General features: G+C 45.0%; 1 protein-coding gene across 1 annotated transcript; it reads left to right on the top strand.

Moving 5' to 3' along the window:
- The first annotated feature begins 9,421 nt into the window (after positions 1-9,421).
- LOC123123917 (transducin beta-like protein 2) lies at positions 9,422-14,157 on the top strand. Its single transcript, XM_044544571.1, has 10 exons — positions 9,422-9,731; positions 10,101-10,206; positions 10,708-10,768; positions 10,838-11,133; positions 12,267-12,406; positions 12,492-12,566; positions 12,649-12,739; positions 13,137-13,340; positions 13,437-13,481; positions 13,778-14,157. Exons 1-10 carry the CDS (start codon positions 9,486-9,488, stop codon positions 13,861-13,863), a joined length of 1,350 nt encoding a protein of 449 aa, XP_044400506.1. The 5' UTR covers positions 9,422-9,485; the 3' UTR covers positions 13,864-14,157.
- Positions 14,158-23,136: the final 8,979 nt, after the last annotated feature.

Genomic DNA, 23,136 nt, shown 5'->3' with positions numbered 1-23,136 from the left:
AACTTAATGGTTTTATTCACCATCAACACTTGATGTTCTTTTCTAATTTCCACCTCCGCTGATTTCAGCATTGAATACACCTCAGGAATGGTCTTTTCCATCCCCTGCATATTGTAGTTCATCACAAAGCTCTTGAAGCTTGGTGGAAGCGACTGAAGGATTCTGTCAATGACCGCGTCATCCGGGAGATTAACTCCCAGCTGAGTCAAGCGGTTGTGCAACCCAGACATTCTGAGTATGTGCTCACTAACAGAACTATTCTCCTCCATTTTACAGCTGAAGAACTTGTCGGAGACTTCATATCTCTCGACCCGGGCATGAGTTTGGAAAACCAATTTCAGCTCCTCGAACATCTCATATGCTCCATGTTTCTCAAAACGCTTTTGGAGACCCGGTTCTAAGCTGTAAAGCATGCCGCACTGAACGAGGGAGTAATCATCAGCACGTGTTTGCCAAGCGTTCATAACGTCTTGGTTCTCTGGGATTGGTGCTTCACCTAGCGGTGCTTCTATGACATAATCTTTCTTGGCTATTATGAGGATGAGCCTCAGGTTCCGGACCCAGTCCGTATAGTTGCTGCCATCATCTTTCAGCTTGGTTTTCTCTAGGAACGCGTTGAAATTGAGGACAACGTTGGCCATTTGATCTACAAGACATATTGTAAAGATTTTAGACTAAGTTCATGATAGTTAAGTTCAAATAATCAAATTATTCAATGAACTCCCACTCAGATAGACATCCCTCTAGTCATCTAAGTGAAACATGATCCGAGTTAACTAGGCCGTGTCCGATCATCACGTGAGACAGACAAGTCAAGATCGGTGAACATCTCCATGTTGATCGTATCTTCTATACGACTCATGCTCGACCTTTCGGTCCTCCGTGTTCCGAGGCCATGTCTGTACATGCTAGGCTCGTCAAGTCAATCTAAGTGTATTGCGTGTGTTCCGAGGCCATGTCTGTACATGCTAGGCTCGTCAACACCCGTTGTATTCGAACGTTAGAATCTATCACACCCGATCATCACGTGGTGCTTCGAAACAACGAACCTTCGCAACGGTGCACAGTTAGGGTGAACACTTTCTTGAAATTATTATAAGGGATCATCTTACTTACTACCGTCGTGCTAAGCAAATAAGATGCAAAAACATGATAAACATCACATGCAATCAAATAGTGACATGATATGGCCAATATCATTATGCTCCTTTGATCTCCATCTTCGGGGCACCATGATCATCTTCGTCACCGGCATGACACCATGATCTCCATCATCATGATCTCCATCATTGTGTCTTCATGAAGTCGTCACGCCAACGATTACTTCTACTTCTATGGCTAACGCGTTTAGCAACAAAGTAAAGTAATTTACATGGCGTTATTCAATGACACGCAGGTCATGCAAAATAATAAAGACAACTCCTATGGCTCCTGCCGGTTGTCATACTCATCGACATGCAAGTCGTGATTCCTATTACAAGAATATGATCAATCTCATACATCACATATATCATTCATCACATCTTCTGGCCATATCACATCACATAGCACTTGCTGCAAAAACAAGTTAGACGTCCTCTAATTGTTGTTGCAAGTTTTTTACGTGGTTTGTAGGTTTCTAGCAAGAACATTTTCTTACCTACGTATGACCACAACGTGATTTGCCAATTTCTATTTACCCTTCATAAGGACCCTTTTCATCGAATCCGTTCCGACTAAAGTAGGAGAGACAGACACCCGCTAGCCACCTTATGCAACTAGTGCATGTCAATCGGTGGAACCTGTCTCACGTAAGCGTACGTGTAAGGTCGGTCCGGGCCGCTTCATCCTACAATGCCGCCGAAACAAGAAAAGACTAGTAGCGGCAAGAAGAATTGGCAAACTCAACGCCCACAACTGCTTTGTGTTCTACTCGTGCATAGTAACTACGCATAGGCCTGGCTCATGATGCCACTGTTGTGAATCGTAGCATAATTTTAAAATTTTCCTACGCTCACCAAGATGCATCTATGGAGTATACTAGCAACGAGGGGAAAGGAGTGCATCTACATACCCTTGTAGATCGCGAGCGGAAGCGTTCCAATGAACGTGGATGACGGAGTCGTACTCGCCGTGATTCAAATCACCGATGACCGAGTGCCGAACGGACGGCACCTCCGCGTTCAACACACGTACGGTGCAGCGACGTCTCCTCCTTCTTGATCTGGCAAGGGGGAAGGAGAGGTTGATGGAGATCCAGCAGCACGACGGCGTGGTGGTGGATGTAGCAGGATGCCGGCAGGGCTTCGCCGAGCTTCTACGAGAGAGAGAGAGAGTTGTAGCAAGGGAGGAGGGAGGCGCCCAAGGCTGTAGGTTGCTGCCCTCCCTCCCCCCCCTTTATATAGGCCCCCTGGGAGGGGGGGCGCCGGTCAGATCCCATCTAGGGTGGGGGGGCGGCGGCCAAGGGGTGGAGTACCCCCCAAGGCAAGTGGGAAGCCCCCCACCCTAGGGTTCCCAACCCTAGGCGCATGGGGGGAGGCCCATGGGGGGCGCCCAGCCCACTAGGGGCTGGTTCCCTTCCCACTTCAGCCCACGGGGCCCTCCGGGATAGGTGGCCCCACCCGATGGACCCCCGGGACCCTTCCGGTGGTCCCGGTACAATACCGGTAACCCCCGAAACTTTCCCGGTGGCCGAAACTTGACTTCCTATATATAATTCTTTACCTCCGGACCATTTCGGAACTCCTCGTGATGTCCGGGATCTCATCCAGGACTCCGAACAACTTTCGGGTTTCCGCATACATATATCTCTACAACCCTAGCGTCACCGAACCTTAAGTGTGTAGACCCTACGTGTTCGGGAGACATGCAGACATGACCGAGACGCCTCTCCGGTCAATAACCAACAGCGGGATCTGGATACCCATGTTGGCTCCCACATGTTCCACGATGATCTCATCGGATGAACCATGGTGTCGAGGATTCAATCAATCCCGTATATAATTCCCTTTGTCAATCGGTATGTTACTTGCCCGAGATTCGATCGTCGGTATCCCAATACCTTGTTCAATCTCGTTACCGGAAAGTCTCTTTACTCGTACCGCAATGCATGATCCCGTGACTAACGCCTTAGTCACATTGAGCTCATTATGATGATGCATTACCGAGTGGGCCCAGAGATACCTCTCCGTTACACGGAGTGACAAATCCCAGTCTCGATCCGTGCCAACCCAACAGACACTTTCGGAGATACCCGTAGTGCACCTTTATAGTCACCCAGTTACGTTGTGACGTTTGGCACACCCAAAGCACTCCTACGGTATCCGGGAGTTGCACGATCTCATGGTCTATGGAAAAGATACTTGACATTGGAAAAGCTCTAGCAAACAAAACTATACGATCTTTATGCTATGCTTACGATTCGGTCTTGTCCATCACATCATTCTCCTAATGATGTGATCTCGTTATCAATGACATCCAATGTCCATAGTCAGGAAACCATGACTATCTGTTGATCAACGAGCTAGTCAACTAGAGGCTTACTAGGGACACGTTGTGGTCTATGTATTCACACATGTATTACGATTTCCGGATGATACAATTATAGCATGAACAATAGACAATTACCATGAACAAAGAAATATAAGAATAACCATTTATTATTGCCTCTAGGGCATATTCCCAACACCCGGGGGTCCACCGGGTGGGGCCACCTATCCCGGAGGGCCCCATGGGCTGAAGTGGGAAGGGAACCAGCCCTTAGTGGGCTGGGGCGCCCCCCATGGGCCTCCCCCCCCTGCGCCTAGGGTTGGAAACCCTAGGGTGGGGGGGCGCCCCACCTGGCTTGGGGGGAAGCCACCTCCCCTTCCCCCTTGGCCGCCCCCCCCACAGATGGGTTCTTGGCCGGCGCCCCCCCTCCCAGGGGGCCTATATAAAGGGGGGGAGGGAGGGCAGCAATACAACAGCCTTGGGCGCCTCCCTCCTCCCTTGCTACACCTCTCCCTCTCGTAGAAGCTCGGCGAAGCCCTGCCAAGACCCCGCTACTTCCACCACCACGCCGTCGTGCTGCTGGATCTCCATCAACTTCTCCTTTCCCCTTGCTGGATCAAGAAGGAGGAGACGTCGCTGCATCGTACGTGTGTTGAACGCGGAGGTGCCGTCCGTTCGGCACTCGGTCATCGGTGATTTGGATCACGGCAAGTACGACTCCATCAACCACGTTCATTGGAACGCTTCCGCTCGCGATCTACAAGGGTATGTAGATGCACTCCCTTCCCCTCGTTGCTAGTATACTTCATAGATGGATCTTGGTGATGCGTAGGAAAAATTTTAAAATTCTGCTACGATCCCCAACAACACCTCCTGCTTCAAGTCTGGCACAGTGTCAGGCCACTCCTCCTGCTCCAACTCAGCCACGTCAGCCGTCTCCGCCGCCTCAGCAATCGCAGAAGAGACACGCCGCAGCTATGGTGCGTAGCGGTATGAGTCGAGGTAGTACAGGAAGTACAGGCGGAGACAAGCGATATAAATATGGTCCAAGCAGCCTCGCTCCTCTTCCTCGGAGGCCTTACGACATGACTGAGGAGCAAAACGATGCCATAGTGCGGGCCGAAGTGGACGCCCATTTTAGACCGAAACCGGCACCGCCGCCGAGGGAGAAAGTGCCTGAGGAAAAGATTGACCACTTCATTCGTATGGCTAGACCACCAGCTCCCAAGCCTGTTGACTCAGACTATGAGCGCCAAATCAGGAAGGCACATCGAGCACGACTACAGAAAGAAGCGAGCTCGAGCTCGAGCCAACAAGCAGCTGTAAAAAAATGCGGGAAAACCGTTCCCCAGCTAGGAGAACAGGCGGCGCAATCGATCCCCCCGCTTGTTGTGCCAACAACACATGAGACTACGCGCGCCCAATATTATTGTGGGCAAACCGTTTACGTTCCCGAGCTGGGCGATGTGGTAATAACCGAGGAGCATATAATGCAGGCTGAAATGCTCAAGATCACTGCTGGACAACTCCTCGATATCGAGCCCATGTCTCCGCTTAGAGAGGAGGAAATAAAACGGAAATATGTCCGGGGCCAACCTTTCGTCGAGCCCGAGGAGGTCAAGAACCTCCCAATGACAATGTATGAATTGCATGATTGGTACATGAAAATTACCAAGAGTTCCAATCGAGAGTCCCTCATGGTGCAAGTCGAGGAAGATCATTACTTCAATAAGAAAGCTCTGTCCGTTGAGTATTCAGAACTATTTCAGTTATTCAATCAAGATGCACTCGACAAATCTATCATTAGTTGCTATTGTCTGTAAGTGATTTCTTTCTGTAATTTAAGTCTCAAGCTAGCTCTAGTGCTCATTGATTGATCAGTAATTACATGTAATTATATATCCTTACTATATTTTTTTTCTGTGGTATTATGCAGGATGAAGATGTATGAAGTGAAAAAAGCTGGACGCTATGGCATTGGGTTCATTGACCCAAATACCGTTAATGAATACACATGGAAATTGGAATGGTGTAGACAAGATGTAGAGAAAAACATGCTAGAGTTCTTGAAGCGCCTCAATAGCAATGAAGATATACTACTTCCTTACAACTTCGAGTGAGTCACACTGTCTTGTACTACAAATTCTGTTTTTGATTACTAGCTAGATGTTAATAAGTGTATAGGGTTTAGGGTTATAGTTGATTAGTGTTATGCACATGCCCGCTTAATTTATACATGCAAACGTATGCGCACGCAGGTTCCACTGGATCTTGTTAGACATTAAAGTTGACGAATGAAAAGTTAAAGTACTGGACTCACTACTTAAAAAAGAAAATGACTACAGCATTGTGAAGGGGATAGTCAACATGTAATTTCAATCATTATTAACTATATCTCGGCCTATTTAGTTCGTCATTTCCTGATATGAACTATTTTAATAACCCCTTTATTAATTTTCTTTGCCGGCGGGCAGGGCTTGGGCAAAGTACATCAAGGTGACTCCAGGAAAATGGCGACAAAAGCTATTTTGGTATCGACCCAAGGTAAGTAATTAAGTAGTATTAGCTAGCTAGCTACCATCTCTTTAATTCTTGTTTCAATACCATTAATTAATTATCATGCTTGATTAATTATTATCTGATTAAATTCTATTCTCGTAAAGGCCCTGAAGCAGGCGCCGGGGACTGAAGTGTGTGCATACTACGTTTGCGAGAACATTCGCATGATGGCATCCGAAAGGAGCAGATCTGATAGACAACAATGGGTACGTTTGCCAGAACACTATTCACAAATCTTACATGATTGTCGATATCTAGTCACACAACTAATACACATGCATATTGATCTCCTTCTTAACAGTTCAAAGACGTGCGGGACCAGCTCCTACCAACAGAGCGCATACGAGCCCTTCAAGAGGAAATAGCGGGATTTTTGCTCGACCAGGTCATAGATCCCAAAGGAGAATACTATTACCCGCTACCGCCCCATGAACCACTTTCATCTTGCTCCGAAGGCACCAAGGCAACATGTAGGAGAAATTGTATATATATACATGTGTATGTGTGAATAATTAATGGTGGTATATATATATATATATATATATATATATATATATATATATATATATAAAATCGAATGTCTCACAACTATATATATAAACAGATCCCTGAGAGCAGTGTCACTCACTACTAGTAGTAGATGAAAATAGCATTAGCAGTTCATGTCTTTACCCAATCGAGCAGCCAAATTTGCACTTTTACATAAGCAGAATACTACACAAGAGCAGTTGGCTAGTACCAAAATCAAACAGTCAAATTTTCAGTTTATATAAACAGAGCATGCACTAGTAGTTGGCTAGTACCAAATCGAGCAGCCAAACAGATGAGCGCACAGGACGGATCACACATGACGCACAGGCACAGCACACACATGGAGACGAGTATAGGGAGGGGGGAGAGAGGCGCATGAGTGAGGGGAGGGGAGGGGAGGGTACCTTACCTTGGCGTGGAGGCGTTGGATGGATGCGATCTGGTGACGGGGAGAGGGCGGTGGCAAGTGGAGGCGGCGTCCCTGCGCTCCGGGAACGATTCGCCGGCCGGCGATGGGCCGGTGGCCGGTGTTGGGGGAACGACGAACCCTAGTGGGTGGGGAATGTTTTTCGTCTGGGACTATTTTGTGGAGAGAGAAGCGGGATGGCTGCTCGGCCCCGAAAGCAATGCGGCCCAGCCCAGCCTAGCACGGCCCATAGGACGCCCGCACTCTTTCTTCTTCCTGGTTGATGAACAAGAAACCAAAGGAAGAGGGCGGACTCCCCTCCTAGTTCACAGACAGAGCATAATTAAGCCGACCCAACAAATACGCTCGGTAGCAATCAGGTAATGAATGAAGGAGAAAAAATAAAAACATACTAGCACGTCATGCTTTTCGCGAATAAAACACTTCTCTATTACTTAAACAGCTTCATCACAGTCTTGCTCGCACAGCAGGTCAATCTCATCAGGTGGCGCATCTTAACCACAAAACAGTTTTAGGAGAACAAGTGTGCGACTTGCTTTATTAAGCTCGCGCCCAATGGTAGCATGATGCAATTTGTCTCTCATAAATTTTTCAAATATATTTCTGAATTCAAAAACATTCACGAATCAAACAAAATGCTCACAAACTTGAAAAATGTTTCCAGTGTTTAATTTTTTTGTGAATTCAAAGGTGTTAGCAAATATAAAGAAATTAGCGAACCACAAAACGCTCACGCAAATTCAAGGAATGTTAGTGAATATGAAAAAGGTAGCAAATTAATAAAATGGTTGCCAAATTTGAAAATATTCATGGACTTGAGAAATGTTTGTGGATTTGAAAAAATGTTCTTGTACTAAAAAAATGTTAACAAATATGATTAAATATTAGAGAATTAAAAAAAGGATCACGAATTTGATAAAATATTCATGAAGTCGACAAATTTTTGTTGATTTAAATTTGTTTTTGTGTATATGCAAAAATGTTAGAAATTAAAAATTGTTCATGAATATGAAAAACTGCTACCGCATTAAAACTTATTAACTTGAAAATGATTCATGAATTTTAAAAATTTCAGAAATTCAAAAAATGTTCATGAATTTGGAAATGTTTGTCAATTTGATTCTTCTTGCATATTTGAAAAAATATTACCAAGTTTGGAAAAATGTTTGCAGATTAGAAACAAATGTGCACGAGTTGGAAAAATGATCCCAAACTTGAAAATGATGCGAATTTTAAAAAATGTTCACAAATTGAAAGATGTTCATGAATTGAAAAATGTTCACGGGTTTGAATGATGGTCCTTAATTGTAGAAAAAGAATGGTCGAAAAGCAACTATTCTCCCTCATCGAGCGAGCACTCAACAATTTTCAATGAGAAATTTGAAAAAAAAGAAACCCAGCATTTTCATTGAGATAAATATTCTTTTTATTTATTCCAACCGAAGGATAAGCGTATTGGCTGGGTGATGTTAAATACTTGCTCTGGTTTCATAAATGAATATCTCTAGTTGTGCACCAAATAATATTTTATTATTGCAGCTGGAATTGCTCTATTGAAGTATCTTAGAAATACCCCCGCAAAGAAAAAGTATCTTAGAAATGTACTTCCTTTTTTTGCCATCATGGAATTTTTTCAGGAACCTGATTTCACTCATTTCAAAAAATATATTTCACTGGTGTCGCATCTCTGAAATAACATTCATGTTGAAATATGTTTCAATGCATGATTGTTTTTCTTCAGAAAACAGTTCCAATCATTTCAATACTGATTACAATTATTTCGAAAAAGTAAATTTGAAATGAGTGAAATTGAAAATTTGATGATTGAAATAGAAAAAGTTAAACTAGTTTAAATATGTTTAAGATTGGTCTTGTTCTAAAGATCATGTGTTCAGGAATTTGAATATATAAAGAATTTCAGTGATAGATCATTATTGTTGAAGATATTGGGCATCTAAAATTTTAAACAAAGAGAAAATGCATGAATATGTTGGAGAGAGATGTTGCATGCATGCATGCGTATCAGCTCCATAAAAAGGTACTCCCTCCGTCCCAGAATAAGTGAATCAACTTTGTACTAGCTTTAGTACTACACTATATTGATATTGATTTGACTAAAATCAGAAATACAAGAGGTGCTCTTCACCAAATACTTTCATATATATATATATATGCACATGGTCCCACAACTTTACATATGTCGGTACATCATTGGTGGCAAGGCCATCGGTAGCTCCCTGGTCCAGTAAAAATGACTTTGCGCGTTCATGTCTCCATGACTATTTGTACAGAGAGAAGAGATGCGGGCTGGGCTGGGCCACGGCTCTTTTTTTCATTTCTGGACGGTTCGCCCCAGAACGCGGTGCCGCCCCTCCGGCCCAGAACGTCCCGGCCCAGCCGACGCGCCCACGCTCTCTTCTTCTTCCTGAGCACGGATGGAAAGCCGATCCAGTTCCAGTTCTTCCACACACCCCCACCCCTCTCCCTCTCCGGCGAGAAGATGGCGGCGGTGCAGGTCGCGTCCGCGCTCTCCGTGCCGCTCCTCTCGGCGCTGCTCGGCGGGGCCGTCGCGCTCGTCTTCCTCGCCGGCTACCTGCGCCGCAAGCGCGCCGACATCGCGCACCTGCCGCCCTCCGCCGCCGCCGCCGCCCCGGACCTGCCCAAGCAGGTCCGCCCCGCCGGCCAGAACAAGAAGGGCGGAGGGCACGCCCGCGTCCACCACCACCACGCCTCCGCCGCCGACAAGGTCCCCCATCTCATCGCATCTACACCCCCATCTCTCTCGCACGCATACTGCACACTGGGATGGGATGATTGAGATCCATGATTCAACACACATAGTACTAGCTAGTACCGATCTTGCTCTCACAGACAGAGACAGGGATCAGTCAGTGGTGTCCTCGATTCGATTCGATTCTGATCAGACAGCGCAAGCAACTGTGTGTCTTGTCAATTCGATTCGATTCGGGGTGTATCGTAGTAGAGCATAATCTTCCTAGTTCATTCATTGGTACTACCAACTGTGTTGAAATGTAGACAGGCATAGTTTCATAGACATATTGGAATGTGCAGTGGATGTGGTCTCAGCTGTATTGTATTGTGTGTTTTCTTTCAGGAGGCGGCGAAGAAGCACCACCACCTCGACGTCAACACCCTGAGGGGCCACACCGACTGTGTCACCGCGCTCGACTTCTCCAGCGATGCCTGCAACCTAGCCACCGGTGAGCCTACCCCCAGCCTCCCATTTGATCAGAATCAATCTTGCTTCGCGCGCAAAACCTTTAATTTTCCCTTGTATGAGGCCATTTATTTGTCGGCCGAAACGGTGCGTGCCTCATTTATTTGTCTGGCCGATACGGCACACCTTAGTGATAAATTAAAGGGTCTCCACCTTGGCACCCCTCATCCGGTTTGCTAAACGTTGCACTTGTTTGACCAATCACGGCTGCTTCCCTGAATTTGTTTGATATTTATATATTTGCTGCTTCTCGTGGCGCGGATGGAGCTGTGAAGATAGTTATTTGTTTTGCGCCATAAGTTTCTTATTTTTTTCTCGCACGGACCAGTTATTTGTCAGGCTCATACGGCTTGCTTAGTGATAATTAAAGGGTCCTGCCTTGGAATGATTCACCCAGTTTGGAAAAACGTTGCACTTATCGACCAATCATGTCCGCTTCCTCGAATTTCAATATTTATATGTTTGCTGCATCTTCTTGTGGCAGTATGCGCGGATGGGGTTGTGAGAGTGTTCAGGATCGATGATGCCTCAAGCAAGAGCTTTAAGTAAGTCATTTCATTCTATGCGAGTTAGTCCTTGTTACAACATATTCTAACACCAAGAGAGTTTTGCAGGATTCTGAAGATAAACTTGCCTGCTGGGGCACATCCCACTGCCATTGCTTACTCAGAAGGGTCATCATCCGTTGTTGTGGCAGCACAGGCGCTGTTAGGCTCGTCGCTCTACATGTATGCGGATGTTGGTGCTCCTCCAACTGGTGGAAACAAACAGCAGGGCAAGCTTTCTCCTCCTGAGATCAAGTGGGACCACAAGAAGATTCACGGCAAGGAATCGGTGCTGAACCTTGCGGCAGCTCGTGCAACTCATGGGACTGGTGATGGGAGCACAATAGTGATTTCTTGCTCTGAAGGTATGGGCTGTGTACTTTCTTAGGATTGTTTCCATTTCAAGTAGTTACTCTCGAATCAGGATTGCTTACTGCAGTAGCCTTTAAATCAAGATGCAATGACCTGCGAACATGCATAATTACTGTGTTAATTTAGATCTTAATTTTTGTTTCACCATTCATTATTCACCATGAATTGTAATGCCGTATATGGAGCTAGAGCTTTTTTCACGTATGCTGGAAGCAGTACTGTACAGTGTAGAATGTTTACTAAACTAGTAGCTTTAATGATATTTTCTAAACTAGTAAGCTTTAATGAGTAATGCTGCACCATGTTTCACTTATATATATGGGAGTACAAATATACTAGACATGTTTTTTTGCGAAAAACAAAAATGCTAGACTTACGGGAGGAGGGTAAACAAAAGTCTCAGGTGCATTGATATAGTGGGATTGAGGGTAGCAAGGTTGCAAGGAGTTTTTTTTATCTTGGGGCAGGTATGATGTTTTGAGTGGTAGAATAAACACCAGTTTATAAAACTGGATCAGTCAGGGAACTGGTCAACCATCTGCCTCACCGTTCCGTTGTCCGGATCAACCTGTCCAACAGCTCTACAGAATTAATTGGGCATCAATTTTTGGTCATTTTGTAAATATGTCCTTTGAAAAGACCTAATATGTTATTACTCGCTTGCAATACCATTATAATGAATTGATAGTCCAACTGGTGTTGTGCTTTCTGCGTGCACATAGTGTTATGGGTTGAGGTTCTCTGTTTAGCACTCGACGGTGTCTCTCTTCCCAATCTGTTAGCCGGCAAATTAAAGTCGCACTTACTCTTTTTGCTATCGGGTAGCGTGGGAAACGTGGAGGCCCACCATGCTTCGATTGAGGAATTGGGCAGTTATGGCATGCGACTGTTTAGGGGTAGTAATTTAAAAAAAATCACCTCTGCTTTCCTTTCTTGATCCATGAGCCTGAAGTTCTGCGTCTATTATTTGCGAAGCAACATTCAATTTTTTTATGCAACGCATGTGCACTGGGAATATGCAGACATATAACAAATTTATTAGATATAATCATGTGACATTATGTACTTAATTCCAGGTTACAAATTCTATTTTGTATTAACATTTGTTTTTGAAAACTGTTTGCAGCAACTGATATCAAAATATGGCATGGAAGGAGTGGCAAAGAGTTGGGAACAGTTGACACTAATCAGTTGAAAAACAACATGGCTGACATATCCCCAAATGGCCGCTTCATTGCTGCTGCAGCTTTCACTGCTGATGTCAAGGTTGGTAGAGTGTTCTTTGTAATAAAACTCACTATTTTGCCCATTAACTGTCTCCCAGTTACGATAGTATTCACATTTTCTTTAGGTGTGGGAGATTGTTTATTCGAAGGATAGTTCAGTGAAGGAGGTTAACAGGGTCATGCAGCTCAAGGGTCACAAGGTCAAATTCCTCCCTGCTTACATTTTATTACGCAAGTTTCAAACTATTCCTGTGAGCAGAGACTGACAGGTTTTGAATTCAGAGTGCTGTCACTAGTTTGTGTTTCACTCCGGATTCTGAGAAGATTATTACTGCGTCGAAAGATGGTACCATCCGGGTATGGAATATCAATGGTATGTTCTATATTTACCAACAGTTGTGCTTGTTGATTTTTAATATGTTAACCCTGTTTACCGGAAGTTGCCATAAAGTCATGTCAGCTTCTTTTGTATATATATCCTTTTTGGGATTGCTCGGTCTGCATCAAGAGGATAATGCATGAAAACCTTTTTTTTTTGCCTTTCTTCACCAAGGTTGATAAGCCCTTCATTACAGAAAATGTTAATCGATCAGTTAAGCAATCAGTTTAGGCTATTGATATGTAGTGGACATGGCCAAAGTTGTCACATTTGCATGATTATATAATCTCTTTTGAGGTCATGGCACTTGTCAACTGTAACCCTGTTGTTTGTCAGATATTGCAATGTACAAGTCTTTCTTAAGGGTTAATGGTTTCTGTTGCTTCTGCAGTAAGGTATCACCTTGATGAGGATCCCAAAACCTTGAGAGTTTTGCCAGTCCCTCTGCATGATTCAAAAGGCTCTACTTGCCTGTATGAACACATGGGCATCTCCCCAGATGGTAAAGTTCTGGCTGTGACAAGTGGATCGACGTTGCAATGGCTATGTGCAGAAACTGGTGTGGTTTTGGATACAGCCGAGAAGGCCCATGAAGGTGTGTAATTTTTCATATTTTCCAGGGCGAATCCTCTTTAGGTTCTCCTGCTCTAAAAGAAATGTATGGGCTGACGTGTTTTCTGTATACACTCAGGTGCTATTTCTGGCATTGCGTGGGCTCCACGGACAATTCCAAATGGTAACGTTTTATCTCCATTTCTTTTGTGATCTGCATCTCTGTTGTTTGCTAGATCTTGCACTAGAGCTCTTAGGAACCTGCTTAGGTTAGTAGTGCAAATGCAATGGAATTTGTGGACTGGATCTAGTTAGTTTGTCAGCCCTTGGCGCACCACAATACTGATATATGATGGCTGATGGACTTCATGTGTCGTGCTCACTCATCCTCGTCACCATCTTGTAAATTATTGTGTCTAGTTTCATGATGGAAATATGTGTTTAAGGTGTCTAAATCACATTGCCTGTTGATTTTCTCAGGTGGTGCTCCTGCGTTCATTCTGGCGACTTGTGGGGATGACAAAAAGGTGAAACTGTGGTTAGCTCCGGAGGTGAGCTCGACATGAGCGTCTTCTGCTAGATAGCTTCCCTGAGGAAACAAAAAGAAACAAGGGAAGATTAAAACCTCAGTGTTGGCAGTTTGGTTCCTTTGAGCTTGAGAGTAGCCCAGAGTCCTGGCCGGCGAGAGTTTTACAGAAAAAAGAGAGATAGCGTGTTGTGTAAACGTGCATTGTACTGGTAGTTTCTCTGTGAATCTGTTGTTTTCTGGAGGTAACTAAAAGTGTTTTTGCGGCGGTTCTTTGAACTATAAACATAGTAGTTCGCCCGACTATATATATCTGCAGACCATAGTTTCTATCTATGCATGCCATAGTGGTATTTTCAAAATGTTCGTTGCATGGATTGGTTTTGAAGCATTGCTAAATGTCAAGGAAACGAATCTTTTTTGAATGTCAAATAAAGCCTACACACCAAACTTTGAAAAATAACTGGACTACCAGCAGATTCTACGCAGTATGCACCTTAATTGACTTGAAATGGAGCATCAAGGGAATACAAACGCAGTGAGTACCTTTGCATAACTAGGATGCACACAGACAACATCAACGCACACGCACAAAAACACGCCGGCAAATAGCAAAGCCATATAAAGCAAAATCTATTCCAACAAAAAACCAAAGTAATCACATCCGGCAAATAGCAAAGTCATATAAGACAATGCTATGCAAAAAGAAAAAAGAAGCCCCAAAGCAATCAGATTCGATGTCCCAAATGAATCGACTGACCCTAATTGCGTTTTCAGTGGACTTACCTATAGCCACGTCCATTACAAATCCAACTGTCAGTAGCCCTATTCAATCTCTAGCCCTTCTTCTTCCCCAACCGAATGTACCACCGATCGAACCGTCGGCAACCACCGCCCGTGGCCGGAGGCGCTCCTGCGCCAGCCTCACTGCCCCGCCCTCCCCTCAACCGCCTCCCACCGCCATGCTGCCGCCGCCCCGACCATCCCTCTAGCCTCGACAATGGCCAATTTTTTTTCTGGTGAACTTGCAGCACACCCCCCATCCCCCACCCCTAAGATAGATAATAGGGTAGCCTTCTCCGGCGAGCTCATCACCCCCACACCCCTAAGATAGATAATGGGATAGCCTTCTCTTGCGAGCTCATCACCCCCACACCCCTAAGATAGATAATGGGGTAGCATTCTCCAGTGAGCTCCTTCCTCCCCTCTGTTGTTCCTTCCTTCACATTAAAATCGACTGACCCAAATTGTATTTTCAGGGGACTGATGTGCAGCTAAATTGTATTCATTTACATCCCTCGAACATAGTTCTTCAAAAGTTAGAGGATCTCGTTCTATTCTAGTTTCATTTAAAAGGCACACGAGCATCTTTGCGTAAGGGATCCACCATGGGCCTACGTCTTCATTGGACTAGAGAGTTTAGAGAAGATGGTTTAGTCTTTACTAGAAGTTTCACATGAAGAGGGAGATTGCCGGCAGCTAGAATTTTGAACCGGAAAAAGGCTACAATAGAGACAGTTATTCTGCACAACTCCAAATGACCTGAAAATTTACGGAGAACTATTTTGAAATATATAAAAAATATTGGCAGAAGAAATACCAGGAGGGGGGCCAAGCTCAGGGGGCACGCCCCTACCCCCCCCCCTAGGCGCGCCCTATGAGCTTGTGGACCCCCTGGCAAGCCTCCGGTGCTCATCTTCAGCTATATGGTGCTATTTGCCCTAGAAAAAAAATCAGAAGAAGATTTTCGAGACGAAGCACCGCCATCTCGAGGCGGAACCTGGGCAGGAGCACTTTTGCTCTTCGGAGGAGCGATTCCGCTGGGGAAACTTCCCTCCGGGAGGGGGAAGTCGAAGTCATCGACATCACCAATGATCCTCTCATCGTGGAAGGACCAATATTCATCAACATCTTCACCATCACCATGTCATCTCAAATCCTAGTTCATCTCTTGTATTCAATCTTTGTCCCAAAACCTCATATTGGTACCCGTAGGTTGCTAGAAGTGTCGATTACATCTTTTAGTTGATGCTAGTTGGTTTATTTGGTGGGAGATTATATGGCTAGATCCTTTATAATATTCAATACCCCTCTGGTCTTAAATATTAGTATGATTTTTGAATAAGTAATCATGTGAATTTGGGATTCGTTCGATATTTTGATGATATGCATGTTGTTGTTTCCTTTAGTGGTGTCATGTGAACGTCGACTACATGACACTTTACCATAATTGGGCCTAAGGGAAGGCATTATGGAGTAATAAGTAGATGATGTGTTGCTACAGTGACAGATGGTTAAACCCTAATTTATGCATTATTTCGTAAGGGGCTGATTTGGATCCATACGTTTCATGCTATGATTAGATTTATCTTAATTCTTATTTCGTAGCTGCGGATGCTTGCGAGAGGGGATAATCATAAGTCGGATGCTTGTTCAAGTATGAACAACACCCGAGCATCAGTCCACCCACATATCAAATTATCAAAGTAGCGAGCGCGAATCAAATAAACATGATGAAAGTGACTAGATGATAATTCCCATGTGTCCTCAAGAACGCTTTGCTTATTATAAAAGAACGTTCCGGCTTGTCCTTTTCTATAAAAAGGATTGGGCCACCTTGCCGCACCTTGTTATCGTTGTTACTTGCTATGAATTATCCTACTATAAAACTATGTGTTACCGTTACTTTCAGTGCTTGCAGAAAATACCTTGCTAAAAACCACCTGTCATTTCCTTCTGCTCCTCGTTGGGTTTGACACTCTTACTTACCAAAAGGACTACGATTGATCCCCTATACTTGTGGGTCATCACCGACCTATCCAGCAGGCGTGTGTCCTTGTGATCCATAAATGGATCGCGCTAGGACTGGATTTGCGTTTAACTACATTGGCAAATCGTATGGCTCGGGGTATTGGACCGGGTCCTTGTCTTCATGGTGAGGTGTTATTAGGCTTTTTTTATTTTCCCTTGTTGGCCTGTCACGTCTAGGAGGGCGGCCAGGTTGATCGGTTTGGCCATGCTTAAAAGGCAGGTTTTTTGCTACTTCGTCATCAAAGTGAGGAAGCAAACGTCGTCGCGGGTAGGTTTTAGTTTGCCCCTCGCCGCGTGCCTCGAAATCTTGCTCGGCTGCGAGGACCTCTACCCACTTGTCGTTGAGTATGTTTTGATCGGCCTGAATCTATTGCTGTTTCTTCTTCATACTCCGGGCGGTAGCAGTGAGCCATCGCCGGATCTTTCTTGTTCGAGTGGATCCTAAGGGACAATAATGTCCTCGGTCTGAGGCTTACGTCATCCTCGGATTCTTGGAGATAATGACTATCTTCCCCGGCCTCCAAACCCTCGGGGTTCTCGCCGGACATCCCCATGGGCCCGTTAGGCTGGCCAGGTGAGGCTTGATCATCCTTGCCCTCATTCTCAGCACCATCTGGAGTTGCGCAGTTATCGGTGGCATCTGTATTTTTGTTGTGGATCTGCATGCCTCGTCCCATGCACCTGGATCGCTTCCGGGTTTGACGGCGTTTGGGTGTTTCCTTCTTTTCGCTGTCGTCCTTGGGAGTGTCTACCATGTAGACGTCGTAGGTGGAGGTGGCGGCTCACCTGCCATTGTGGGGCGTGGCCACAAGGGACGTGGCGCGTGATGGGCTATGGGCATCCTCATCCATGCCGGCTGCTTCTTCAGAGGCGTAATTCAACATGTCGGTTAAATCTTCCATGGTTGTGACTAGATGGGTGGTGGGTGGTGGGTGGGACGTAAATTTCCAGGTCATCGGCTCTACATCTGATTTTGTCATAGACCGCAAAGGAGATTGCAAGGTTCTGAATGTGGTCAAGCATCTCATTTAAGTGCGAGAGCTCTGTTGGGTACAGGGCCTAGCTGTAGGCTGGACTAACCTTTAGTATGTTCAAAGGGTCGCTGAATGCAACTCCGAAAATCGGGTCGACTGTGGTAGATCATGGTCGCGCGGGGGGGGGGGGGGGGGGGGGGGGGGGGGGTAGAGACCGGGTCCAAGCTCAAGGCTGGTTCCGAAACAAGACTTGACTCAAGGCCAGGATCCGATGAGGTGGAGACCCGGCTCTCACTCGAGGCAGGGTCTGGTGTGAGATTTGCTCTTGCCTTTGAGTTGGAGTCTTGGCTAGCCAGGGTTGATTCCTGGTCCGCTGGTGGGGACAACAGATCCGAACTTAAAGCCGGCTCCGAGCTCAGACTTGATTTGAGGTCAGAATTCGAGCAGACAGTGGTCGGATCCGTGCTTGAAGTCAAGTCCGACATGATAATGATCATGAAGGACATATGCCCTAGAGGCAATAATAAAGTTGTTATTTTATATTTCCTTATTCATGATAAATGTTTTTTATTCATGCTAGAATTGTATTAACCGGAAACTTGATACATGTGTGGATATATAGACAAAACACCGTGTCCCTAGTAAGCCTCTACTAGACTAGCTCGTTAATCAAAGATGGTTAAGTTTCCTAACCATAGACATGTGTTGTCATTTGATTAACGGGATCACATCATTAGGAGAATGATTTGATGGACAAGACCCATCCATTAGCTTAGCATATTGATCGTTCAGTTTTATTGCTATTGCTTTCTTCATGTCATATACATATTCCTTTGACTATGAGATTATGCAACTCCCGGATACCGGAGGAATACCTTGTGTGCTATCAAACGTTACAACATAACTGGGTGATTATAAATATGCTCTACAGGTATCTCCGAAGGTATTTGTTGGGTTGACATAGATCGAGATTAGGATTTGTCACTCCGAGTATCGGAGAGGTATCTCTGGGCCCTCTCGGTAATACACATCATAAGAAGCCTTGCAAGAAATGTGACTAATGAGTTAGTTGCGGTATGATGTATTACGGAACGAGTAAAGAGACTTGCCAGTAATGATATTGAACTAGGTATGAAGATATCGATGATCGAATCTCGGGCAAGTAACATACCGTTAACAAAGGGAATAACGTATGTTGTCATTATGGTACGACCGATAAAGATCTTCGTAGAATACGTGGGTGTTGGGGAACGTAGCGATAATTCAAAATTTTCCTACGTGTCACCAAGACCAATCTAGGAGATGCTAGCAACGAGAGAGAGGGAGTGCATCTTCATACCCTTGAAGATCGCTAAGCGGAAGCGTTACAAGAACGCGGTTGATGGAGTCGTACTCGTGGCGATTCAAATCGCGGAAGATCCGATCTAGCGCCGAACGGACGGCGCCTCCGCGTTCAACACACGTACAGCCCGGGGACGTCCCCTCCTTCTTGATCCAGCAAGGGGAGAGGAGAAGTTGAGGGAGAACTCCAGCAGCACGACGGCATGGTGGCAATGGAGCTTGTGGTTCTCCGGAAGAGCTTCGCTAAGCACTACGGAGGAGGAGGAGGAGTTGGAGGAGGAGAGGGCTGCGCCAGGGATGTGGTGCGGCTGCCCTCCCACCCCCCTCTATTTATAGGGGCAAGGGAGAGGGGGGCCAGCCCCCTCCAGATGGATCTAGAGGGGGGGGGGGGGCGGACAAGGGGGGAAGGCTTGCCCCCAAGCCAAGGGGGGCGCCCCCTTTAGGGTTTCCCCCAAACCCTAGGCGCATGGGCCCTAGGGGGTTTTGGCGCCCAACCCACCTAGGGGCTGGTTCCCCTCCATATTCAGCACATAGGGCCCTCCGGGGCAGGTGGACCCTCCCGGTGGACCCCCGGAACCCTTTCGGTGGTCCCGGTACAATACCGATGGACCCCCGAACACTTCCGGCGACCAAATAAGGACTTCCCATATATAAATCTTTGTCTCCGGACCATTCCGGAACTCCTCGTGACGTTCGGGATCTCATCCGGGACTCCGAACAACATTCGGTAACCACATACTATTTCCCATAACAACTCTAGCGTCACCGAACCATAAGTGTGTAGACCCTACGGGTTCGAGAACCATGCAGACATGATCCAGACACATCTCCGGTCAATAACCAGTAGTGGGATCTGGATACCCATATTGGCTCCCACATGCTCCACGATGATCTCATCGGATGAACCACGATGTCGGGGATTCAATCAATCCCGTATACAATTCCCTTTGTCTATCGGTATGTTACTTGCCCGAGATTCGATCGTCGGTATCCAAATACCTCGTTCAATCTCGTTACCGGCAAGTCTCTTTACTCGTTCCGTAATGCATGATCCCGTGGCTAACTCATTAGTCACATTGAGCTCATTATGATGATGCATTACCGAGTGGGCCCAGAGATACCTCTTCGTCATACGGAGTGACAAATCCCAGTCTCGATTCGTGCCAACCCAACAGACACTTTCGGAGATACCTGTAGTGCACCTTTATAGCCACCCAGTTACGTTGTGACGTTTGGTACACCCAAAGCATTCCTACGGTATCCGGGAGTTGCACAATCTCATGGTCTAAGGAAACGATACTTGACATTAGAAAAGCTCTTAGCAAACGAACTACACGATCTTGTGCTATGCTTAGGATTGGGTCTTGTCCATCACATCATTCTCCTAATGATGTGATCCCGTTATCAATGACATCCAATGTCCATGGTCAGGAAACCATAACCATCTATTGATCAACGAGCTAGTCAACTAGAGGCTTACTAGGGACATGTTGTGGTCTATGTATTCACACATGTATTACGGTTTCCAGTTAATACAATTATAGCATGAACAATAGACAATTATCATGAACAAGGAAATACAATAATAACCATTTTATTATTGCCTCTAGGGCATATTTCCAACAGTCTCCCACTTGCACTAGAGTCAATAATCTAGTTCACATCACTATGTGATTGTAATGAATCCAACACCCATGGGGTTTGTTCATATCTCGCTTGTGAGAGAGGTTATTAGTCAACGGGTCTGAACCTTTCAGATCCGTGTGTGCTTTACAAATCTCTATGTCATCTTGTAGATGCAGCTACCACGCGCTACTTGGAGCTATTCCAAATAACTGCTCTACTATACGAATCCGGTTTACTACTCAGAGTCATCCGGATTAGTGTCAAAGTTTGCATCGACGTAACCCTTTACGACGAACTCTTTTACCACCTCCATAATCGAGAAAATTCCTTAGTCCACTAGTTACTAAGGATAAGTTCGACCGCTGTCATGTGATCCATTCCTGGATCACTCTTGTACCCCTTGACTAACTCATGGCAAGGCACACTTCAGGTGCGGTACACAGCATAGCATACTGTAGAGCCTACGTCTAAAGCATAGGGGACGACCTTCGTCCTTTCTCTCTCTTCTGCCGTGGTCAGGTCTTGAGTCTTACTCAATACTCACACCTTGTAACACAGCCAAGAACTCCTTCTTTGCTGATCTATTTTGAACTCCTTCAAAATCTTGTCACGGTATGTATTCATTTGAAAGTACTATTAAGCGTTTTTGATCTATCCTTATAGATCTTGATGCTCAATGTTCAAGTAGCTTAATCCAGGTTTTCCATTGAAAAACACTTTTCAAATAACCCTGTATGCTTTCCAGAAATTCTACATCATTTCTGATCAACAATATGTTAACAACATATACTCATCAAAAATCTATAGTGCTCCCACTCACTTCTTTGGAAATACAAGTTTCTCATAAACTTTGTATAAACCCAAAATCTTTGATCATCTCATCAAAGCGTACATTCCAACTCCGAGATGCTTACTCCAGTCCTTAGAAGGATTGCTGGAGCTTTGCATACTTGTTAGCATCTTTCAGGATTGACAAAACCTTCTGGTTGTATCACATACAACCTTTCCTCAAGAAAATCGTCGAGGAAACAATGTTTTGACATCCTATCTGCAAGATTTCATAAATAATGCAGTAACTGCTAATATAATTCCAACAGACTCTTAGCATCGCTACGAGTGAGAAAGTCTCATCGTAGTCAACTCCTTGAACTTGTCGGAAAACATCTTAACGACAAGTCGAGCTTTCTTAATGGTGACACTTACCATCATTGTCCGTCTTCCTTTTAAAATCCATCTGCACCCAACAGCCTTACGACCATCAAGTAGTTCTTCCAAAGTCTATACTTTGTTTTATACATGGATCCTCTCTCGGATTTTATGGCCTCGAGCCATTCGTCGGAATCCGGGCCCACCATCGCTTCTCCATAGCTCGTAGGTTCATTGTTGTCTAGCAACATGACTTCCAAGACAGGATTACGTACCACTCTGAAGTAGTACGCATCCTTGTCGACCTACGAGGTTTGGTAGTGACTTGATCCGAAGTTTCATGATCACTATCATAAGCTTCCACTTCAATTGGTGTAGGTGCCACAGGAACAACTTCTTGTGCCCTGCTACACACTAGTTGAAGTGACGGTTCAATAACCTCATCAAGTCTCCACCATCCTCCCACTCAATTCTTTCGAGAGAAACTTTTCCTCGAGAAAGGACCCGTTTCTAGAAACAATCACTTTTGCTTCCGGATCTGAAATAGGAGGTATACCCAACTGTTTTGGGTATTCTATGAAGATGCATTTATCCGCTTTGGGTTCGAGCTTATCAGCCTGAAACTTTTTCACATAAGCGTCGCAGCCCCAAACTTTTAAGAAACGACAGCTTAGGTTTCTCTAAACCATAGTTCATACGGTGTCGTCTCAACGGAATTGCGTGGTGCCCTATTTAAAGTGAATGCGGTTGTCTCTAATGCCTAGCCCATAAACGATAGTGGTAATTCGATAAGAGACATCATGGTATGCACCATATCCAATAGGGTGCAGTTATGATGTTCGGACACACCATCACACTATGGTGTTCCAGGCGGTATTAGTTGTGAAACAATTTCCACAATGTCTTAATTGTGTGCCAAACTCGTAACTCAGATATTCATCTCTATGATCATATCACAGACATTTTATCCTCTTGTCACGACGATCTTCAACTTCACTCTGAAATTACTTGAACCTTTCAATAATTCAGACTTGTGTTTCATCAAGTAAATATACTCAGCATCTACTCAAATCATCTGTGAAGTAAGAACATAACGATATCCACTGCGTGCCTCAGCACTCATTGGACTGCACACATCAAAATGTATTACTTCCAACAAGTTGCTTTCTTGTTCCATCTTACTGAAAACGAGGCCTTTCAGTCATCTTGCCCATGTGGTATGATTTGCATGTCTCAAGTGATTCAAAATCAAGTGAGTCCAAACGATCCATCTGTATGGAGTTTCTTCATGCATATCTACCAATAGACATGGTTCGCATGTCTCAATCTTTTCAAAAACGAGTGAGTCCAAAGATCCATCAACATGGAGCTTCTTCATGCGTTTTATACCAATATGACTCAAATGGCAGTGCCAC

Source organism: Triticum aestivum, chromosome 5D, assembly GCF_018294505.1.
Source record: "Triticum aestivum cultivar Chinese Spring chromosome 5D, IWGSC CS RefSeq v2.1, whole genome shotgun sequence".
Lineage (NCBI taxonomy): Eukaryota > Viridiplantae > Streptophyta > Magnoliopsida > Poales > Poaceae > Triticum > Triticum aestivum.
The sequence above is the reverse complement of the archived record's forward strand: the minus strand, read 5'-3'. Positions and strand labels throughout refer to the sequence as shown.

Excerpts from the sequence above, each read along its gene's own strand:
- LOC123123917 (XM_044544571.1), top strand. The coding sequence starts at position 9,486 with ATGGCGGCGGTGCAGGTCGCGTCCGCGCTCTCCGTGCCGCTCCTCTCG. Across the intron at positions 10,207-10,707 it reads TGCCTGCAACCTAGCCACCG|TATGCGCGGATGGGGTTGTG; the intron begins GTGAGCCTACCC and ends TTCTTGTGGCAG. Across the intron at positions 11,134-12,266 it reads AGTGATTTCTTGCTCTGAAG|CAACTGATATCAAAATATGG; the intron begins GTATGGGCTGTG and ends AACTGTTTGCAG.